Source organism: Phytophthora cinnamomi (assembly GCF_018691715.1).
Source record: "Phytophthora cinnamomi strain GKB4 chromosome Unknown Contig125, whole genome shotgun sequence".
NCBI classification, from domain to species: Eukaryota; Oomycota; class Peronosporomycetes; order Peronosporales; family Peronosporaceae; genus Phytophthora; species Phytophthora cinnamomi.
In genome coordinates this window covers 1-17,655 of record NW_027151058.1, presented here as the reverse complement: position 1 = coordinate 17,655, position 17,655 = coordinate 1, and the positions used below count along the sequence as shown (strand labels likewise).

Genomic DNA, 17,655 nt, shown 5'->3' with positions numbered 1-17,655 from the left:
AACGGATACGCGAAGTCGGCCAAGATCCAGTATGAGTCTAAACGACCTGACGCCGCTGATCACGTCGAGCACTTCTTGCTGAATTGTGGAGACGACGACATCATGGACCTGCTCTATCCGCAGCAACTCGACGACATCAAGAAAGTTGAGAAGATTATCAACCAGAAGATCCTGGGGGAAAAGCGGAAGAAGCAGCGGGACCGGCTCGTGGGGGCATACAGTCAAGATGGGAAGCGGTCTGAGTCGACTCGGCGGAGTGACCTCCGCCGAGACGACCGGCGTGACGAACGTCGAGATGACCGACAAGGAGATCGCCGATATGACCGACACGGAAATCGCCGAGATGACCGACGCGGAGATCGCCGAGATGATCGGCGAGATTATTGCCGAGACGACCGGCGACAGCGCCGAGATGAGGGCCGGGACCGCCGACTTGCAGTAGCAGCAGTGCTGGAGGATGATCCGTACGAGGTGGCGGGCCGGCGACGCATGGCTCGGTACGATTCCGAGAGCGACCGCAGCGAAGACAGCTATGATAGCTACTCGGACTCGGCGGACGACTCGAAAGAAGACTACCTAGATGCTGGGAACGTGAGCGATCGCGGTCGTTGGTCTGGTGATCGCAACTACTCGGCGAAGACACCGAGTGGTGATGTTCGCCGGGTTCCGCCCGGGGCAACTGAGCGAACTGGGCGGCCCGCCGAGCGCCGAGACTATGATGGGCGTCGTGACTCCCGTGAGCGCCCACCGTACGGCCCTTGTGCCGCCTGTGGTGGAGCCAACCACTCCGTCCACTTCTGCCGTTGGCGATGCAAGTTCTGCAAGCACGTCCATGATACACGGCAATGCGAACTGTTCCAACGCTACGAGAAGCTGGCCTCATTTGTCAAAGCAAATGTCGACAAGTCCAAGGTGCCCGATGATCTACAGGACCTCTATACGCCGAGTGATTTAAACTCGGCGGCCCGCCAACACTGACTGGGTTGGACACCACCGGGCTGCCACAGTCAGCTGAGTTGGCAGTAGAAGCGAACTTCGTGTTTGCCTTCGTTGGCGAAGCAAAATGGCCCGAGGAACTGAGTGAGGACGGTGACGGTGCAAGTGACAACGACGGTGATGGCAGTGAGCTCGACGGATCGGATGAAGAACGTCGAGCGATAGTGAATAGTGCAGTGGTGACTCGGCGGATGAGAGGGTCGGTGACGACCACGAAGGTTATGAAGTTGCTCCCTGGAGAAAGATTGGGGTGGTGGTCGTCCCAGAAGTTCGACCGCCGAGTTCGAATGAGAGCGCTCGTGATGGGAGCGGTGAACGCCCAGCGAACGAAGATCCTACTGGACACGGGGGCAAATGTGACGGTCACAACAGAAGTATTCGCCCGGAAGCTGCGGCTGAAGCAGCGAGTCGTGAACCAAGATATGCAGATCGATGTACAAGGCATTGGGGAATACAAGGTCCCGACTCAGACCAAGGCGACTGTGAAGATGACACTCGGCTGGGAAGTGGCCTACGAGTTCGATGTGTGGGTTATGAACCATCATGCAGGAGTCGACCTGATCCTGGGGACCGACTTCATGATCCCCGCGGGGATCTGACTCGACTTGTTTAACTCGACGGCCAAACTGCCCGACGAGGTGACTGTTCCGTTGCTGTGGTCGAAGAATGCCACGGAAATGCCGCGGGACAGCCTGTACATCACAGACGGGCCTGCGGAGCCTATGAGCTTGCCGAGTAGGCTCCCCGCAGAGTTCAAGTTGCGTAAGCAGCAACCGGACGACTCGACGCATGACTTGTGGTGCGGCGCACACGAAACTGGGTCTCCAGTGTGATCGTCAACCAGAATGGCACAGCCGTGCGCGTGGTGCTCACAAACGTGAGGTCAGTGGCCGTCTGGTGCCCTGCTGTAACGGGGTTACACGCACAAGTGGCTGCAAGCCACTTGTGAATTGAACAGATAGGTTATCTGTTAAAAGTTTTGGATACTTCCTCACATTGGTGTAAGACACACCAAGGATACATTGAAGTGGACCACCACAATGAGTGGTCCACACATACCCAAAGATCCTATTGGTAGAAAGCAGCATCTTTCTACCAATCAGAGTCATGCATATTAGCGGGGCTCTGACAGCCAGCCGCTGTCAACCCTTTCATAGATGATAAACAGTTTTTAGCAGATTTTAGAGGAAGATCAATTTACAAGCATTACAGTTCTCATTTTACCTTAAACTAGCTACTTGGAGTCTTGTCTAAGTTAACTTATATTTGTGTATTCAAATATAATTAACCTAAGTAATTACTAAGTACTTACGCTTCCTCCTACACGTTGCGCAACGTGTAAGCTAAAGTAGTGAGTCAAGTTAGACCCACTACACCTGGTAGCACTTTGTAGTCCGTCCAGCGACCGACTGCTTGACGTTCGTACGCGGTGTACGAACGCGGAGCCGAGAACCCCATGAGCACGGAGGTGCCCATGGAGAGCTCCAACACGCCTGCAACGCATGTTGCACGCGCTGACTGCCCCCACCTGTCTGACCCAGAGTGGGAAGCCCTCCAACGACTGTCAACAGTCATTGGAGAAGCGGCGATAGCTACAATGCTGCGTACGCTATCGCCGACGGAGCAACATGGTGTTGCTCTGGGGTTCATCATGAAGGAGCAGCGTGACGCTGCTTCCTCAGTGACGGCGCCGTCAGGGACGACACCGCGTGCTCAACCATTAAAGTTGAGCGTAAGCAATTACGTGGGAAGAGAGGGCGAGCCTCTCCTCCGATGGCTTGTCGAACTCGACACAGCCATAGCGGCTCGACGCATCGTCGACCCGCTGTCGAAGGTCGCGTTCGCCATGTCCTGCCTTGGCGGACGCGCAAGGAGTTGGGCGTATGGACGCCGACTCTCCAATCCTACGTGCTTCAGCACGTACGAAGTGTTCAAAGAGGAGCTCAAACAAGCGTTTGAGCCCCCGCAAAACGAGTTCCGGTCGAGGGCGGAATTCCTCGACCTTCAGCAGGGTAAGCATGACGTCCATGCTTACGCGCAGCGCGCACGATATTTGGTATCAAATATCGTGACTAACCCGATTGACGAGGCGACCAAGGTCGTCACGTTCATGAAGGGGCTTAGAGATGGGCCTGTGAAGACCTATCTCTTCCGAGAGTACCCGAGTACTCTCGAAGCTGTGATTACTCTTGCCATGCAAGAAGAGTTTAGCCTGCGGCAGGCTAAACTCCATGTGAACGTGCCGAGGTCGCAACCACGCCCGGTAGCGAGGACGGGAGGTCCGGAGCCAATGGACCTCTCGAACGCAACAACTGCTGGTTACCAGCAGCAGGGAGGTAACGTGCGATGCTCCCGTTGCGGAAGGATCGGTCACTTTGTACGGGAGTGCACAGCTCCCATGCCCCCTGGAGGTGGCCGTCGTGGCGATGCTAGGCATCGCCGCGGACCAACAAAAAACGCGAACATCCAGTAGGCGCGGGGCGCCCTACTGGTAATGCAGTCGCGCGTGCCGACATCGGGCACGCGACACTGAGGACTGCAGCCCCCAGTGAGACCAGCTCTCACTGCAAGAAACAAGATGACAGGCCAAACCTAGTCATCTTGAAGATTTACTCGAAGAGAGCGAGTGACTCTCTTCGAGCTTTGGTAGATTCAGGCGCGTCGAACAACTTTGTTCGGCTACGAAGCCTGTCGAGACTTGACTTCGAGGAGGTAAATGTACCTCGAAGTCTTCTGGAGGTACGACTGGCAACAGGTGCCATCGTGAAGACCGAGAAGCGCGTCGTGAACGTGCGCTTCTCGTACAAACAACGAGTGTTTGTCGAACGCTTTATCGTCCTGGACCTGGACGATAAGTTCGACGTGGTAATGGGCATGCCGTGGCTTGCACGGCATGATCCGGTGATAGACTGGAAGAAGCGCACGCTCGTGCGCTTCGGACGCGACAGCGGAACAGAGAGCGATGGCCCTGTTACCGCGGCTCACCAGTCGAGACAGCGCTTAATACTGCTGTCCCGGAGTGCCCAAGAGGTGCGCGAGGGCGCACACAAGCGAGACCCACGTCGGCAATGCTGCCGACGTCGGAAGAAAAAGATGTGTTGTTTCCGGGAACCAACACCCACGTTCAAGCGTGTAAGGGACAGTCCCTGACCCGAAGCGGTCAGGTCGACGACGACGCGTCGGCTCCGCCAATGAATGGCGTCGAGGTGGCGAAGGCGTGTCAACTCCGGGAGTTGACGCTGCAAACAGTGCGGACGGTTGCAAACGTACCGCACTGACGCAATTTGCAAGCTGTCGTGCAGCCGGGCTGCACGACGAAGCGCCATGCGATCAAGCCGGGCTTGATATCGTGCGCCCGCAGACAGGGTCTGCCAACCAAGGAACTCATTACCGTGCAGCCGGGCTGCGCGAAGGAAAATGCGGTCAAGCCGGGCTTGATACCGCGCGCCCGCGGAAAGGGTCCGCCGGCGAACAACTGTCCACGGCCGGGCCTGAACCAGAAGAACAACTGTGCGGAGCCGGGCTCCGCACAACAAGAAAACGGCGCAAGCGGAAAACGCTGCGCAAGTCTCGGTCCGGACCGAGACGCAACAAGAGCAGTCTGCTGGGCAGACTGGGGCGGTGACGCCGGACGTCGAGACGCTAAGCGTCTTGACGCGCACCGATACTGGATTCCAGTATCGTGAGATGGAACTCGCTAGTCCTCCGACGACGGCGTCGGAGTTGACTTCGCTTCCAGCCATGAGCTGGAAGCGCTTCACGCGCGACTTGCACGATGGACGCATCGAGCAAGTCTGCGTTCTTTCGAACAGCGAAAGAACGGAGAGCGAGAGCGAAGAGCTGAGGCAGCTCTTCATGGGAAGTACCACTGAGAGTGAAGACACTCTCAGTGCGAAGACGAAGCGAGAGCGCTTCGAGGAACAAGGTTGGGACTCGCTGAAGTCGAATCCCTATTACGAACTGTTGAGGGAGTACAAAGACGTACTCCCGGAAGAGATTCCTGCGGAGCTTCCGCAGGATAAGGGCATTCAGCACGAGATTGATCTCGTGCCGGGCACGAAGTACTGTGTCACGCGGCAGTGGCCACTGCCGAAGTACTGTGTCACGCGGCAGTGGCCACTGCCGCGAGAGCAAGTAAAAGCAATCGACGACTTCTTTGAAAGTCGTCGTAAAGCAGGACAAGTGCGGAAATCAAAGTCCCCGCACAGTGCTCCGACGTTCTGTGTCAAAAAGCTACAGGGCGGATGGCGCATCGTTCATGCGTATAACAAGCTGAACGATGCGACGGCACCGGCGCAGACGCCGATACCGCGAAAAGATGTTATCATCGATTCGATGGCCGGGAGCACCGTTTACAGTGCTCTCGACTTGCGAGATGGATTTTATCAAATCCTAATGCGTGAGAGCGATATCCCTCTCACGGCAGTGAGCACGCCAAGCGGCATGCTCTGGGAATGGCTAGTAATGCCACAGGGGCTTAAGAATGCTCCTGCGACTTTCAACAGGTGCGTAACGCACTTGTTGCGCTCGGTGCGCGACTTCGCGCCGAGCTATTTCGATGATGTATTCATCCACAGCCGGGCTGTGGACGGGAAGACCGACGTAGTGATGCACAGGGTGCATCTCCGGAAGCTACTCGAGCTTATGCGAAAGCATAAGCTCTACGCAAACCTGAAGAAGTGTATCTTCGGGGCGAGCGAGATTCCCGTCCTCGGGTGTCTCGTCGGAAAGAATGGCGTTCGCCCTGACCCGGAAAAGGTCAGAGTGATAAATGAATGGCCAACGCCTTCAAGTGTCAAGGAACTGAGGCAGTTCCTTGGCTTGACCACGTACTTGTGCAAGTACGTGGAGGATTATGCGGGCAAGATCCGCCCGCTGAACCAGCTTCTCAAGAAGGAAGCTGTGTGGAATTGGACAACCGATAGCCAAAAGGCATTCGATGCAGTCAAGCGGGGCTTGACTGAGGCGCCGATCTTGGCAGTGGCTGACCAAGATCGCCCATTTCACGTAGTGTGTGACGCATCCGATTTCGCGATCGGATGCGCGTTGATGCAGCACGATCACGAGGGCCGTGATCGTATCGTCTACTACCAATCGCGTCAGCTGAAGCCAGCTGAGCGCAACTATCCGGTGCATGACAAGGAACTCCTTGCCATGAAGTATGCACTCGCAAAGTTCCGAGTGTATTTGCTTGGGAGTAGACCATTTGTGGTCTACACCGACCATGCTTCACTGCGTACCGCAGTGAAGTCGCCACACATTTCACAGAGAATGGCGAGATGGCTCTCATTCTTTGCGGAGTATAACTTCCGGGTCGAATACAAACCCGGAAGATTGAACGTGGTGGCCGACGCGTTATCACGTCGGCCGGACTATGCAGAAGCTGTTGACGTCAATGCCATTGACGCCATGCGATCGAGCAAACCCACATCATCTCTGTTGGATGATGTGAAGGCCGCGTACGCGCACGACGCGGACGCGAAGCTCTTGCTGGCCTATGGCACAGCGCCTTCTGACAAGTCCCGTCAGAAGCTGCCCAAGCACCTTCGAGCGCGTGCACACCGCTTTCGTGTGCACGACGGACTACTGCTTTACAATGCAGTCGACGACAACGCGGATCGCGTTGTCGTACCGAACGATCATGACCTGCGACTCAGGATCATGTACGCGTATCATGATGCCCCGACTGCGGGACATCTCGGACGTGAGAAGACTTACGTCCTTCTCACGCGCGACTTCTACTGGCACCACCAGTATAAGTGGGTGCGCAAGTACATCCGTGCTTGCGAGGTATGCCAACGCGTAAAACCTGCGCCATTCGCGCAGGCTCCACTGCAATCACTACCGACTCCGTCGGAGCGTTGGAAGTCCATGTCTTTGGACTTCATCTTTGGTCTTCCCCCGGATAGCGGAGGGAACACCGGTGTTGTGGTCTTTGTAGACCGCTTCAGCAAGATAGTACATCTTGCTGCGGTGCCAGCAGAGGTGACCGCGAAGCAGACGGCCCATCTGCTCGTCGACATGGTGTTCAAACACCATGGCATGCCGTCCGACATCGTGTCGGACAGAGACCCGCGCTTCACAGCGCACCTGTGGCAAGAAGTGTTTACACTTCTTGGGAGCCAGCTTTCCATGTCGACTGCGGATCATCCGCAGACGGACGGTCAAACCGAGCGCGTGAATCGCGTGTTCGTCGATATGTTGAAGAGCTACGCTCACTCGTTCCAATACTGGAGCGAGTGCTTATCGATGGCAGAGTTTGCCATCAACAACTCAGTGCATGCCTCGACCGGGCATACACCGTTCTACGTGAATGCCATGCGGCATCCACGCCTACCGAGTTTACTCGGAGTGATGGCTCCCACTTTAAGTGGGGGAGGATCTACGACTGCAATACAGCAGCCGCAGAAAACCGCTGACACTTGCACAGTGTCAGCTGCAATAATGGACAAACCACATGAGTCTGCGCAGGTCGCAGACTCCCCCCAACAACAAGGCCAACGACCACGGGTCTGCGCAGGGCGCAGACACCGCAAAGAACCACGCAGAGGCCGGGCCTCTAGCGGAGAGCGAGCTGAATGACTTCAGCTCGGATGCAATCAGTTTCATCACCAAAAGACAAGCCGTGATTCGGTTTGTCCAAGACACAATAGCAACTTCTGTTGATCAACAGAAGCTGAACGCAGACAATGCGGGCAGAAGCAACACAAATGAATTTAAAGTTGGTTCATTAGTTTTGTTAGCTACACAAAACCTACCTAGACATGCAGTTTCAGATTTCGGAGCAAGCAAGCTTGCTCCGCGTTTCATCGGGCCGTTCACTGTGTTGGCACGGCACGGCAACGCATACACGCTAGACATACCGTCTAGCATGCGCCTCCATCCGACCTTTTACGTCGGACGGCTGAAGCCATACCTGCAGCACGAGCCATCTAGCTCGGCTGACCCGAAGCTCGGCAGGAGCCGAGGCAGAAGCGGAGGACTTGGCCTCGGCGACGAGCAGCCTCCAGCGCGCGGACGCTGGAGCAACCTTCATCTGGGTCCCCAGCTCGACCTGGATATTCGAGGCAGTCTGCGAGACCGCCGCGACTTGGGCCTTCTGGTTCGCCAGCTCCTGTTTCAGGGCGGCGAACTCAGCGCTCAGACGCTCCACGACGGTCACCCGGTCGTGGAGAGCGCATACTGATCAGCCCGGGGCTGATCATACCCGGGCGTGTTCCCACCCCGCCACCGCCGATCCGTGACGCCCGCGGCTCAACCCGCTGGATTGTTGAGCGGATTGTTGACCATAGTATCCCGAAAACGAACCTCAAGGCTCGTTTCGTATTCGTGGAGAGGATTTCCTCCCCATCGAGATACATGGAGCCGCGGAACGTCTTGCTGGAGGACATTCCGGAAATGGTGAGGGCGTACGAGGAGCAGTACGCGCTGGCGCAGCGGAAGTAACACGAGCGCTGCGATCATCGCTAGCGCCCGAACCCTCACGTGCTAAGAACTTAGCACGGAGCTCTTGAGACTCTCGGGCACACGGAACGACGTGTACCCGTTCAGGTCGCGGTCGCTCAAGCGGACCGCGCCTGAAAGCACTTCGTGCACTGAAAGCCCTCGGGCACAGCGCACGGCACATTTGCCTCCTCAGCAGCAACATGACGTTGCTCCAGCTTTCCACGCTTCGAGTACGTCTCGAAGCGATCACGCGCTTGCTTAATCCGATCACGGTAAGCACTCGGCCTCTTGTTGAAGTTTTCAACAAAGGCGTTCCAGCTTTGACAAAGTGCCTGCCATTCGGGCTCTTTGCTGCGAGAAGAGGTCTTCTTGCTTTGAAACCATCGGAGCTCATGAAAGAGTCCGATGTAGTAAATCGCGCCTTTGATGCGTTTCCCCGCATCAAAGTGCAGCTCGGCAGCCACAGCGTCATCTTTGATGGCGCTGCATACGTACAGCGGCACCTCATTCGGAGGTACCGAGTTCCCAAACCGGTCCGCGATCTCGGACGCGGACGGCATCCATGGATCGCGCGCTACAGGCGCAGCGCGCGGAGAGCCTTGAGCTTTGACATCACGCGCTGCTGCAGCAGCGCGCGGGGTACTGAGAGCCCCAGCAGAAGCGAGTGGGGTATCGCTCTCAGTACGCGAACGCTTCGAACTCGAAGCGTCCGATTCGTCCCCTTCACGCGGGCGAATGTTCTTGGCATGAGGGTCGAGCGATTCGCTCGACACTGAGTCTTTGCGCTTAGAGGGCGAGTCCTCCTCGCCCTCCATATCTTCATCGTCGTCGTCGAAGTCGACGACGTCGCCGTACTTCGCCTTCTGGCGTTCGAAGTAGTCGTCGATGGAGAGATGACTCCCCACCGAATTCGAGGTCTTCTTCTGAGGCGCGCTCATCGTTGAATGAGCGCGGATTTCTTCCCCAAACGCGGAGAATTGACGAATGGTCAATTCCGAAGATTGACGTGCGGAGACCCCGCGCGTCTAACCTTAAGGGGGGGATGGTGTAACGGGGTTACACGCACAAGTGGCTGCAAGCCACTTGTGAATTTAACAGATAGGTTATCTGTTAAAAGTTTTGGATACTTCCTCACCTTGGTGTAAGACACACCAATGGATACATTGAAGTGGACCACCACAATGAGTGGTCCACACATACCCAAAGATCCTATTGGTAGAAAGCAGCAACTTTCTACCAATCAGAGTCGTGCATATTAGCGGGGCTCTGACAGCTAGCCGCTGCCAACCCTTTCATAGATGATAAACAGTTTTTAGCAGCTTTTAGAGGAAGATCAATTTACAAACAATACCGTTCTCATTTTACCTAATCTAAGTCACTTGGAATCCTTTCTTACTTAACTCTTATTTGTGTATTCAAATATAATTAACCTAAGTAATTACTAAGTACTTACGCTTCCTCATACACGTTGCGCAACGTGTAAGCTAAAGTAGTGAGTCAAGTTAGACCCACTACACCTGCCCACTTCTCAGTGATTGCTTGGGCCCCATATGGCGTGCTTCCCCCCGAGGGATACGTCCGATTGAACTCGGCGAAGTACAGAGATTGGCAGGTTCTCGCCTATGAAGCGGCTACCGACAAGGTTTTGTTGAAGGAGGAGCGACAGCTGTATGATGAGTGGCTGGCACGACAGCCACCGGCGGTGGAACGTAGACCGTGCACGAAGTCTGAAGAAGTGATTGCTCGCCCCCCAGAAGAAGGAGAGAAACCAGAGCTCACGTGCGCCCAGCAATGGGAGCTAATCGCCAAGCGCGAGGAAGAGTCAGCCGGGTCTGCAGGCAGGACGGATCTGTCCGTGCCGCCGGCCACGGGTGGGAACCACGTTATCAACTCGGCTAACAGCAATTGGAGCCCCTGGGATGACTCAGCCGAGTCGAGCCCTGATGGAAGGGATGTCGTTGAGGGAGCCAATCGCTCTACCCCGAATCGCTGCCTGGATATGGATGTACATTCGGCCGAGCCGAGCGATCCCGGCTCACCGAGTGACTCAGCTGAGCCGAGATCATGTGGCCGACTGGCCAGAGATCCTGTTGGCTCTGACGGTGAACCACCCCCCACGTCAGTCGAGTTGATCCTGGGGGAGACTGGACCGGGACCACCTACCGGTCGACTCGGCTGTGAAGAGATCGACGTCAGCGGTGTACCCTTGGACGGGGACCCCGAAGGAGGCATCCAGCTACGCTGTCACTCGGCCGCGCGACTCGGCGAAGAATGGAAAGCTAAGGAAGATCAGCGGTCCGCCGAGTTCGAACATTGGAAGGAGCCCTCAGTTGCGTTCGAACTCGAGTCGAGTTCGATTACGGAGCTTGAAGCTGATCGCCGAGCTCTCGTCGTAGCCAATCCGCTCGAAGACTACTTGGAGAACTCGGTTACCATGAGGATGGATCCAGACCTCCTCTATGCTCGAGTACCAACCGACTTCAAGGGGCATGTGATGTCATTCAACGGTGCGGCTAAGACGGAGAAACTCGGCGGGCATGGAAGCTGTCCATGGATCCTGTGGCGATTGCCCGAGTGGCGCATTGAGATCGCTGCGATCGCGCACCTTCAGTCGACCACGGTGAACTTAGCCGAGTATACCGGCATGAGCAACGGGGTGACCGCCGCCTTGGTACACGGGGTCACTGGCCCGATAATTGTTGGCGACTCGCGGCTGCGATCCAGCAATCCATGGGGGTGATTGCGTGTAAGGGGAAGTGCTGCAAGTCGAGTTGGCACGCCACAAGAGGTTCGAACAGCTGAGTTCGGTTCAATACCTTCATGTAGGGCGTTGCTACAACACGGCCGCCGACTCCCTTGTGTCGGAAGCCCTGGAGAACAAGGCAGGTCGCGTAATTCTTCGTCGGGAGAGAAAAGCCGAGTTGAGGAAGCTGAACAGAATCCCGGAGGTTATCTACAGGGGCAGACCCGGAGCATCCAACTTCCACGGCTCAACAGCTCATGTCAGCGTAAGACCGAAGAACCAAGTTCGCCGAGTTCATTTTGGCGATAGTTATCAAGAGGGCCACACCGAAGACGTAGCGAATTCCACCACAAAGAAGTTCGCGTAAACTGAGTGTCAAGATTTGTCAACCTCGCCGAGCTGCATCCCACCGAGTTCTAACAAGTGCAAAAATCGCGAGTCGCAACAGGCCACAGCACAAATTCGCCGAGTAGAGCATCAAGTCGAAGTCGAAGTCGGTGATAATCGCTTTCCGGACTCGGCTGACACCGTCTCAGTGTCAACACAAGCTGAGCAACGACGAGGAACAGCTGAGTCCGAAGATGAGAAGTTGAGGCAGGTCAACTCGAAGGCGCAACCCCAAGACAAACTCGGCGACCTCGGTCCTCACCGAGACGCCGGCGCCCAGAGAGAAGTCGAGTTGAAGAGCGGCCCGACAGCTGAGAAAACGCAGCACGCCGAGAAACCTAGAGCTCGGATGGGCAGGAAGAAATGCGAAGCCCAGATTGAATCCGCTGACATGGCCGCGTCAGTAAAACGTCCAGTCGCCGAGTCTGCAAGGCACCCGTTCAAGGAAGGAAGCCGAGTTTGGTTGATTATGGAGCACGTAAAGCCTCGCGTGAAGATGAAGCTTGTTCGTTGCTGGCGTATACCGTTTGTGGTGAAGAAGAAGGTCGATGATCACAACAAGAAACGTGAAACCCGTCTGCAATTGGTGCAGGTTGCAGACGAGGGTTAAGTTACTGCACCACATGTTGACCACCCGCCGAGTGATAAGCAGGCTCGGCGGAATGGAATTGCTACTGCTGAAATTGCATGGAATGTATTGATGAGATGATGGGGTACGGATTACGCTGAGTTACACAAGCTGCATACGACTATGGCACTGCCGAGCTAAGTTACGTCGTAAGACCTGAATGCAAATCGCCAAGTCTCCGAGCCGTGGCAGGCGTTGACCTCGGCTGTGTTTCGCCGAGTTCAAATTCGGTTGGGGAATACTGAGATTAAGCTCAACTGAGCCCAATCGAGTTTGGGGCATGTCGACTATCTGCAACAGAACAAAAGTGAAAACTGTTTGCAAATGGTGCAAGTTGCAGGTGAAGATTAAAAGCTATTGCACCAAGTGATGATCCACCGACTCGGCGAAGACCAGCAGGCCGAGTCGAGCTGAAGAAAGCTACTGCGTCAAACTGCATACGTTATATGAATTACATAATGGAGATGTGGAAGATAATGAACCGTGCCAAGCCGAGTTGCGACATCACCCTGACCGTCGCGTCCCGACGAAGGCGCCGAGTCCGCAAGCGAAGCCACGAATGCCAGCAAAGTAACAGCGCCTCCCCGCCGAGCTCGACGCAATTGCGGAGCTCGACGCCTAGTAACCGTAGCCGAGCTCGCGGGGCAGCGGGCCGGGTACGACTGAAGTAGAAGTACCAGTCGAGTTGGACCTCGCCGAGTCGAAAGGGTCGTCCGGAAAAGCTGGACCGAATAGTGAGTGTGTCGGCGAAGGCCCGCACAACTTCGGCGAGATGAGCTGGGACCCAGGCGTCGAGTCGAGATCTTCCACTGACTTGAACTGGAGCTGGACTGACACCTGCCTCCAGCAGGATACCCCTTCGCGCCGAGTTGTACCGCAGTATACCAGGCGGTGTGAGCCAGCCTCCACGCCAAGTGGCGCCGACTTCAACATGGGTCCAGGTCAGCCGAGCTCCAATCCAGCGAAGTTGCTGCATGTCGAGATCGAACTCGGCGAAGGTTGAGTTCGGCGGGGTTCGAACCAGAATACTAGCCTGGTCCGCCGAGTTCAGCGCGATCTCCTGGAGACACCACAGCATGACACCACAGCGATCAGCTGCAACCCACTCGATCGACACAGGTATCGCGGACTTACCCTGCTAACGGACCGCGAGCTGGTGCTCACCCAGTCGAGCTCAGCGGGCTAACGGATCGAGAGCTGGCACTCACCCAGTCGAGATCAGCGGGGCCCGCAGAATTGCGGGCTTGCGCGGCCATCACCGCGGTCGGGATGCTGAGGGAGGGGCACAGCCGACTTCGGGTTGCCCGGTCCAGGTCAAAGGGGTCGATGACCGAGCGCTAACTTGGCCGGTCGGCGGACTTGGCTTCTGCGATTGACGCATCTGTACGCGCACAGACATTGTGGGACGCAGAGACCACATGTCGAGTCAAGGTGTGTGCCAACGCGCAAGTCACGAGGAAGCCTCACCTTGTCGGGGCGACGTCGTCGAGGTCGCGCTCTAGCGGTCCTGCCGAGGGAATGTGATGACTGACTGAAGAACTCTATGTGGGACACATCAAGTGCGGTCAGGCCCCTCACCACCTCGGCTCGGAACATGACGGGGCAGTTGTGGTGTAGGAAACATTAGTTGTGGAGCACAAGTGGAACAGTGTCCAAATCACCTCGAACGCGGATACTGGCGAGGTACCAAAGTCTCGATTCGGACTCGAGATAGACACGCGACGGTACTACTGGCTGGAGGTACAGCAGTCGAGCTGGAGCCCAGTACCAGACGCGGAAGTACTACGGTCACTCGGCTGGATGGACACTGTGCCAGACCGCCGAGTCGCGCTCGCAGGGCTTCACGAGAGCAATGCGGCCGACCGAAGGGGAATCAGCAACCGGAGACCAAGGACGGGTGGCGCCACGCAGGAGAAAACGCACGTACGGCGGGCCGAGTGCGGGGCGCTAGAGAGCCAGCCGAGTTCAGGCAGTTTCCAGGCCTTGAGCTCTAAACAGAGCCGCCGCCGCCCAGACGACGCGGTGCACGGCCAGAAGGCGCAAAAGAGGACCAGCGTGAGCCCGCGAGCCCAGCAGCACTCAGCCGAGTCGACGAGACCTCCCGTCGAGCTCGCCGGGTTATCCGGACACATTCGGCTCCGCCGAGTTCGAACGTCGCTGAGAGGGTGAAGGGTCGGCCGAGATCCGAAACCACTCCATTTCACTTGATATTTGATAGGACCTTAGGAATAGGGGTAGCCCTTCAGGGCGCTCCAGGAGACTTAAGAACAAACAGAGCAGAATTTTCTAGGCCCACAACACGTGCACACTTTCCGGTAAGTCCCGCATCGGTCGGATTATCCTCGCCGTCGGTACCCGAGAGGCATAGCTTGTAGGGTACCTGACTGGCAGCGCCAAGAGATTGTGGTCGGCCGGATTAGTTGGCTCGCCATGCGAAGGAAAAGTCTCGCTAACTCAGCGAGCCGGTACGCCGGACAGCCCGGGCCGTTACTCTTCAGTCGGGTTGTTCGCCCCGGCGGTTGTAAAAGCGCTAGCGCGCCGCCGTCCATCTTTGGTGGAGGGCACAGGAGTTTGTGAACGGAGTCCGCTAGCTCGGCGGATCTCCGGAAGAGTGGACCTTGGTTGGCAGGTGTCGGCGAGAGACGAGCCACCCGCTGTCCCGGTTGGGCCGAACCGCGAGGGACAACCCTGCGCAGGAACAAGCGCCGACCCACTCGGCGATTGTTGTGGTTTGTGCTGGAGATCACATCTGACGATATTTGTGGTTCTGCAACACCACGACCATCGGCGTCGGCCTGAGCAGCTGGGACGGCGGACGGATGATCAACGCAAAGTTCTTCGGTAGTGGTGGAGGTATGTCGCGAGACCCAGCCACCGTCGGACCTGCTTCTGGTTCTGAGGTGTAGGCCACGCACAGATGGCCTCGATCTTTCGGGTCAGCACGGACACCATCCTTGCTGACGTAGCCCTTCGAACGGAATCTCGGGGCGGAAGATACACTTCTTCAAGTTGGCGTACAGCTTGTTCTCCCGCATCACCTCGAACACCTTCCGCAGGTGTTGGAGATGTACTTCGACATCCGTCATGCCGCCCTCGGCACGACTGTGAAGAAGATGTCGTCAGTAACTAGGCGCGAAGTCTCGGTACGGCCGAAGCAAGTTGGACACCATGCGGTTGAAGGTGGCGGGTGCATTCTGAGCCCCGTGGCATCACAAGCCATTCCCACAACATCCCGCTAGGCGTGCTGACCGCAGTCAGGCACGTCAGCTTCGCATCAAGATCTGATAGAAACCATCCATCAGATCAATGGCACTGTACTTGGTGCCGCCAGGCATGGTGTCCAGTACCACGTCCTTCCCGGGATCGGCGTCTGCGCCGGAATAGTGGCGTCGTTGAGCTTGTTGAAGGCGTGGACGATCCGCCATCCGCCGGTTGCTTTCTTCACGCAAAACGTCGGGCTGGAGTGTGGGGACAGGCTCTTCGCACGTGGCCGGCTTGCCGGCGACTCTCAAAGAAGGCGTCGATGGCCGGTAACGATTGAGCTGCGTAGCGTGATTGGCGTGCACTCTTCGGCTCAGCCCCTTGGCGCACCCGCGTCGGATGCTGGGTCCGACGCTCTGGCATCGACGACCGCGATGGGTCAGTGTCTTCGGCGACGACCATGCACACTCGCTCGATCTGCCCCTTCTTCAAGTCACGGGGAAGTGTTTCCAAGAGCCCAGGCAGCCGAGTGATTTCGGCGGCGTCGCACGGAGGACGTGCGGCCCCTGACGTCACGTATTCGCAGAGGCGTCTCCGCCCCCACGAGGACTGAGATCACCTCAGACTCAGTCTCGATCGGGTCCGCGATGGCGCACGAGGGCGGGTGGTTTGCGACGGCCGCGACGGCGAAACGGACGCGGAGTGTCATCTGAGGGCTGCCGGATGAGAGCCCACGCTCGATCATGGCTCGCTGTGCTGGGGCGCGGACACGACATCGGCGCCTGACGTGCGTCGCCGTACACGACCACGTCAACTCGTCAGGGCTCCCGCCGACCACTGCGGAACTCATGCTCGACCGCGCGTGGGAGGCCACGCCAACCACATCCTTGTCTTCACCACTGGAGAGCCACTACTCATCCGGACGTGGGGACCCATGCTCGACCACGCCAGACACGTCTTGAGACTCCTGCTCAAGACCAGCGCAGGCTGCGTGCTCGCACACCGCACACGAAGGGCCATCGCCCACTTCCAGAATCAGCATGGGCCATGGAATCGGAGTCCATGACGGCAACGTGCGGTTATGGTTAGGGCGTTCCGCACAGAACGCCAACACTCATTCACATCGATGTCTAGTCGGACTGTGCCACCAGCCAGTTAATCTCAGGCTGGTGGCGGGCAAGCCACAGGATGCCGAAGCCGCAGTCGAACGAGCCGCTCAACTCGATCACCAAGGACATCGCTACGGAACCCATCGAACTCGTACGCGAAGGTCGGGAGCGTCGGGCGTCCGCCGCGGCTTTCCATCAGCGTACTCTCACGATCATGTCTCCAGGCCCTTCACGAATGTTCATGTCTGCCGGTAACACCGACAGTGCTCTCGGCGCGAACGAAGTTGTTCGTCGCGCCCGAGTCCAGCAGTGCGCGAAGCGGGCGCCCGCGTTGTCAACTGGATACTGAGCACGATCCGTCTTGAGTCACTGCCGGAGTGGTGGCAAAAGTCGTGCATGAAGCACGGAGGGCTAGAGCAGGTTCTGCCACCAGAGAACCATCGCCTGTCCACGACCAGCAGGGCGCCCGCACCTACTGGTTGTCGCCCTTTTTTTGGAGCGGCGACGTCGTTCGCGATTGTGACGTTCGCCTGCATGGGCGACGGCGCGCGGCACACGGTCGCGCGGGTGGTGTAGCGGGATCAGCAAAATCTGGATTGCTAGATCCAACTTCCCAACAGCGCCCTGACACCGACCAACGGAGGGGTACTCCGATGATCCGTGATGAGTGCTGAACTCCTCACCTTGTGTCCCGTCGGTAGGGCTGGATCTTGCCCTCTGGTAACTTCTGAAGAGTCCAAGTGTTGAAGTAGGAACGTCTTGGCGAGACGGGGATCTGGTGGAGCACGCGGAAATCTTCACTCTGCTCGCGTTCTGGTCCAGATCTGCGATTCCCGACTTGATCTGGCGGCCTGGATCTGATCCGCCGAGTGGTTCCTTGTGGTGTGTTGTAGGCCCTGTTGCGACTTGTAGGTCGCCCTTGTCGTACTTGCCGCTTCCTATAGCGGGATCAGGGATTGAGAGTCTTGGATCACCCGGCCAAGAGTTAACTCCGGTGATCGGGATCTGCACTTGTAGGGAGTTCACTAGAAGGCTGATCTGGCCATATTATCCAGATTATTCAACCAACACTAGATCTGCTACCCAGTACCTTGCCGCTTGGGGGCCAACAATGAGCAATACGTAACCGGAATCCAGCACATCAA

The 17,655-nt window shown here is 57.1% G+C and overlaps 1 protein-coding gene across 1 annotated transcript; it reads left to right on the top strand.

Moving 5' to 3' along the window:
• Positions 1-226: 226 nt before the first annotated feature.
• IUM83_18013 (uncharacterized protein) lies at positions 227-442 on the top strand (the record flags this gene model as incomplete). The annotated part of the gene is made up of 1 exon (XM_067942986.1): positions 227-442. One exon carries the CDS (start codon positions 227-229, stop codon positions 440-442), a length of 216 nt encoding a protein of 71 aa, XP_067780774.1.
• Between the last annotated feature and the right edge of the window lie 17,213 nt (positions 443-17,655).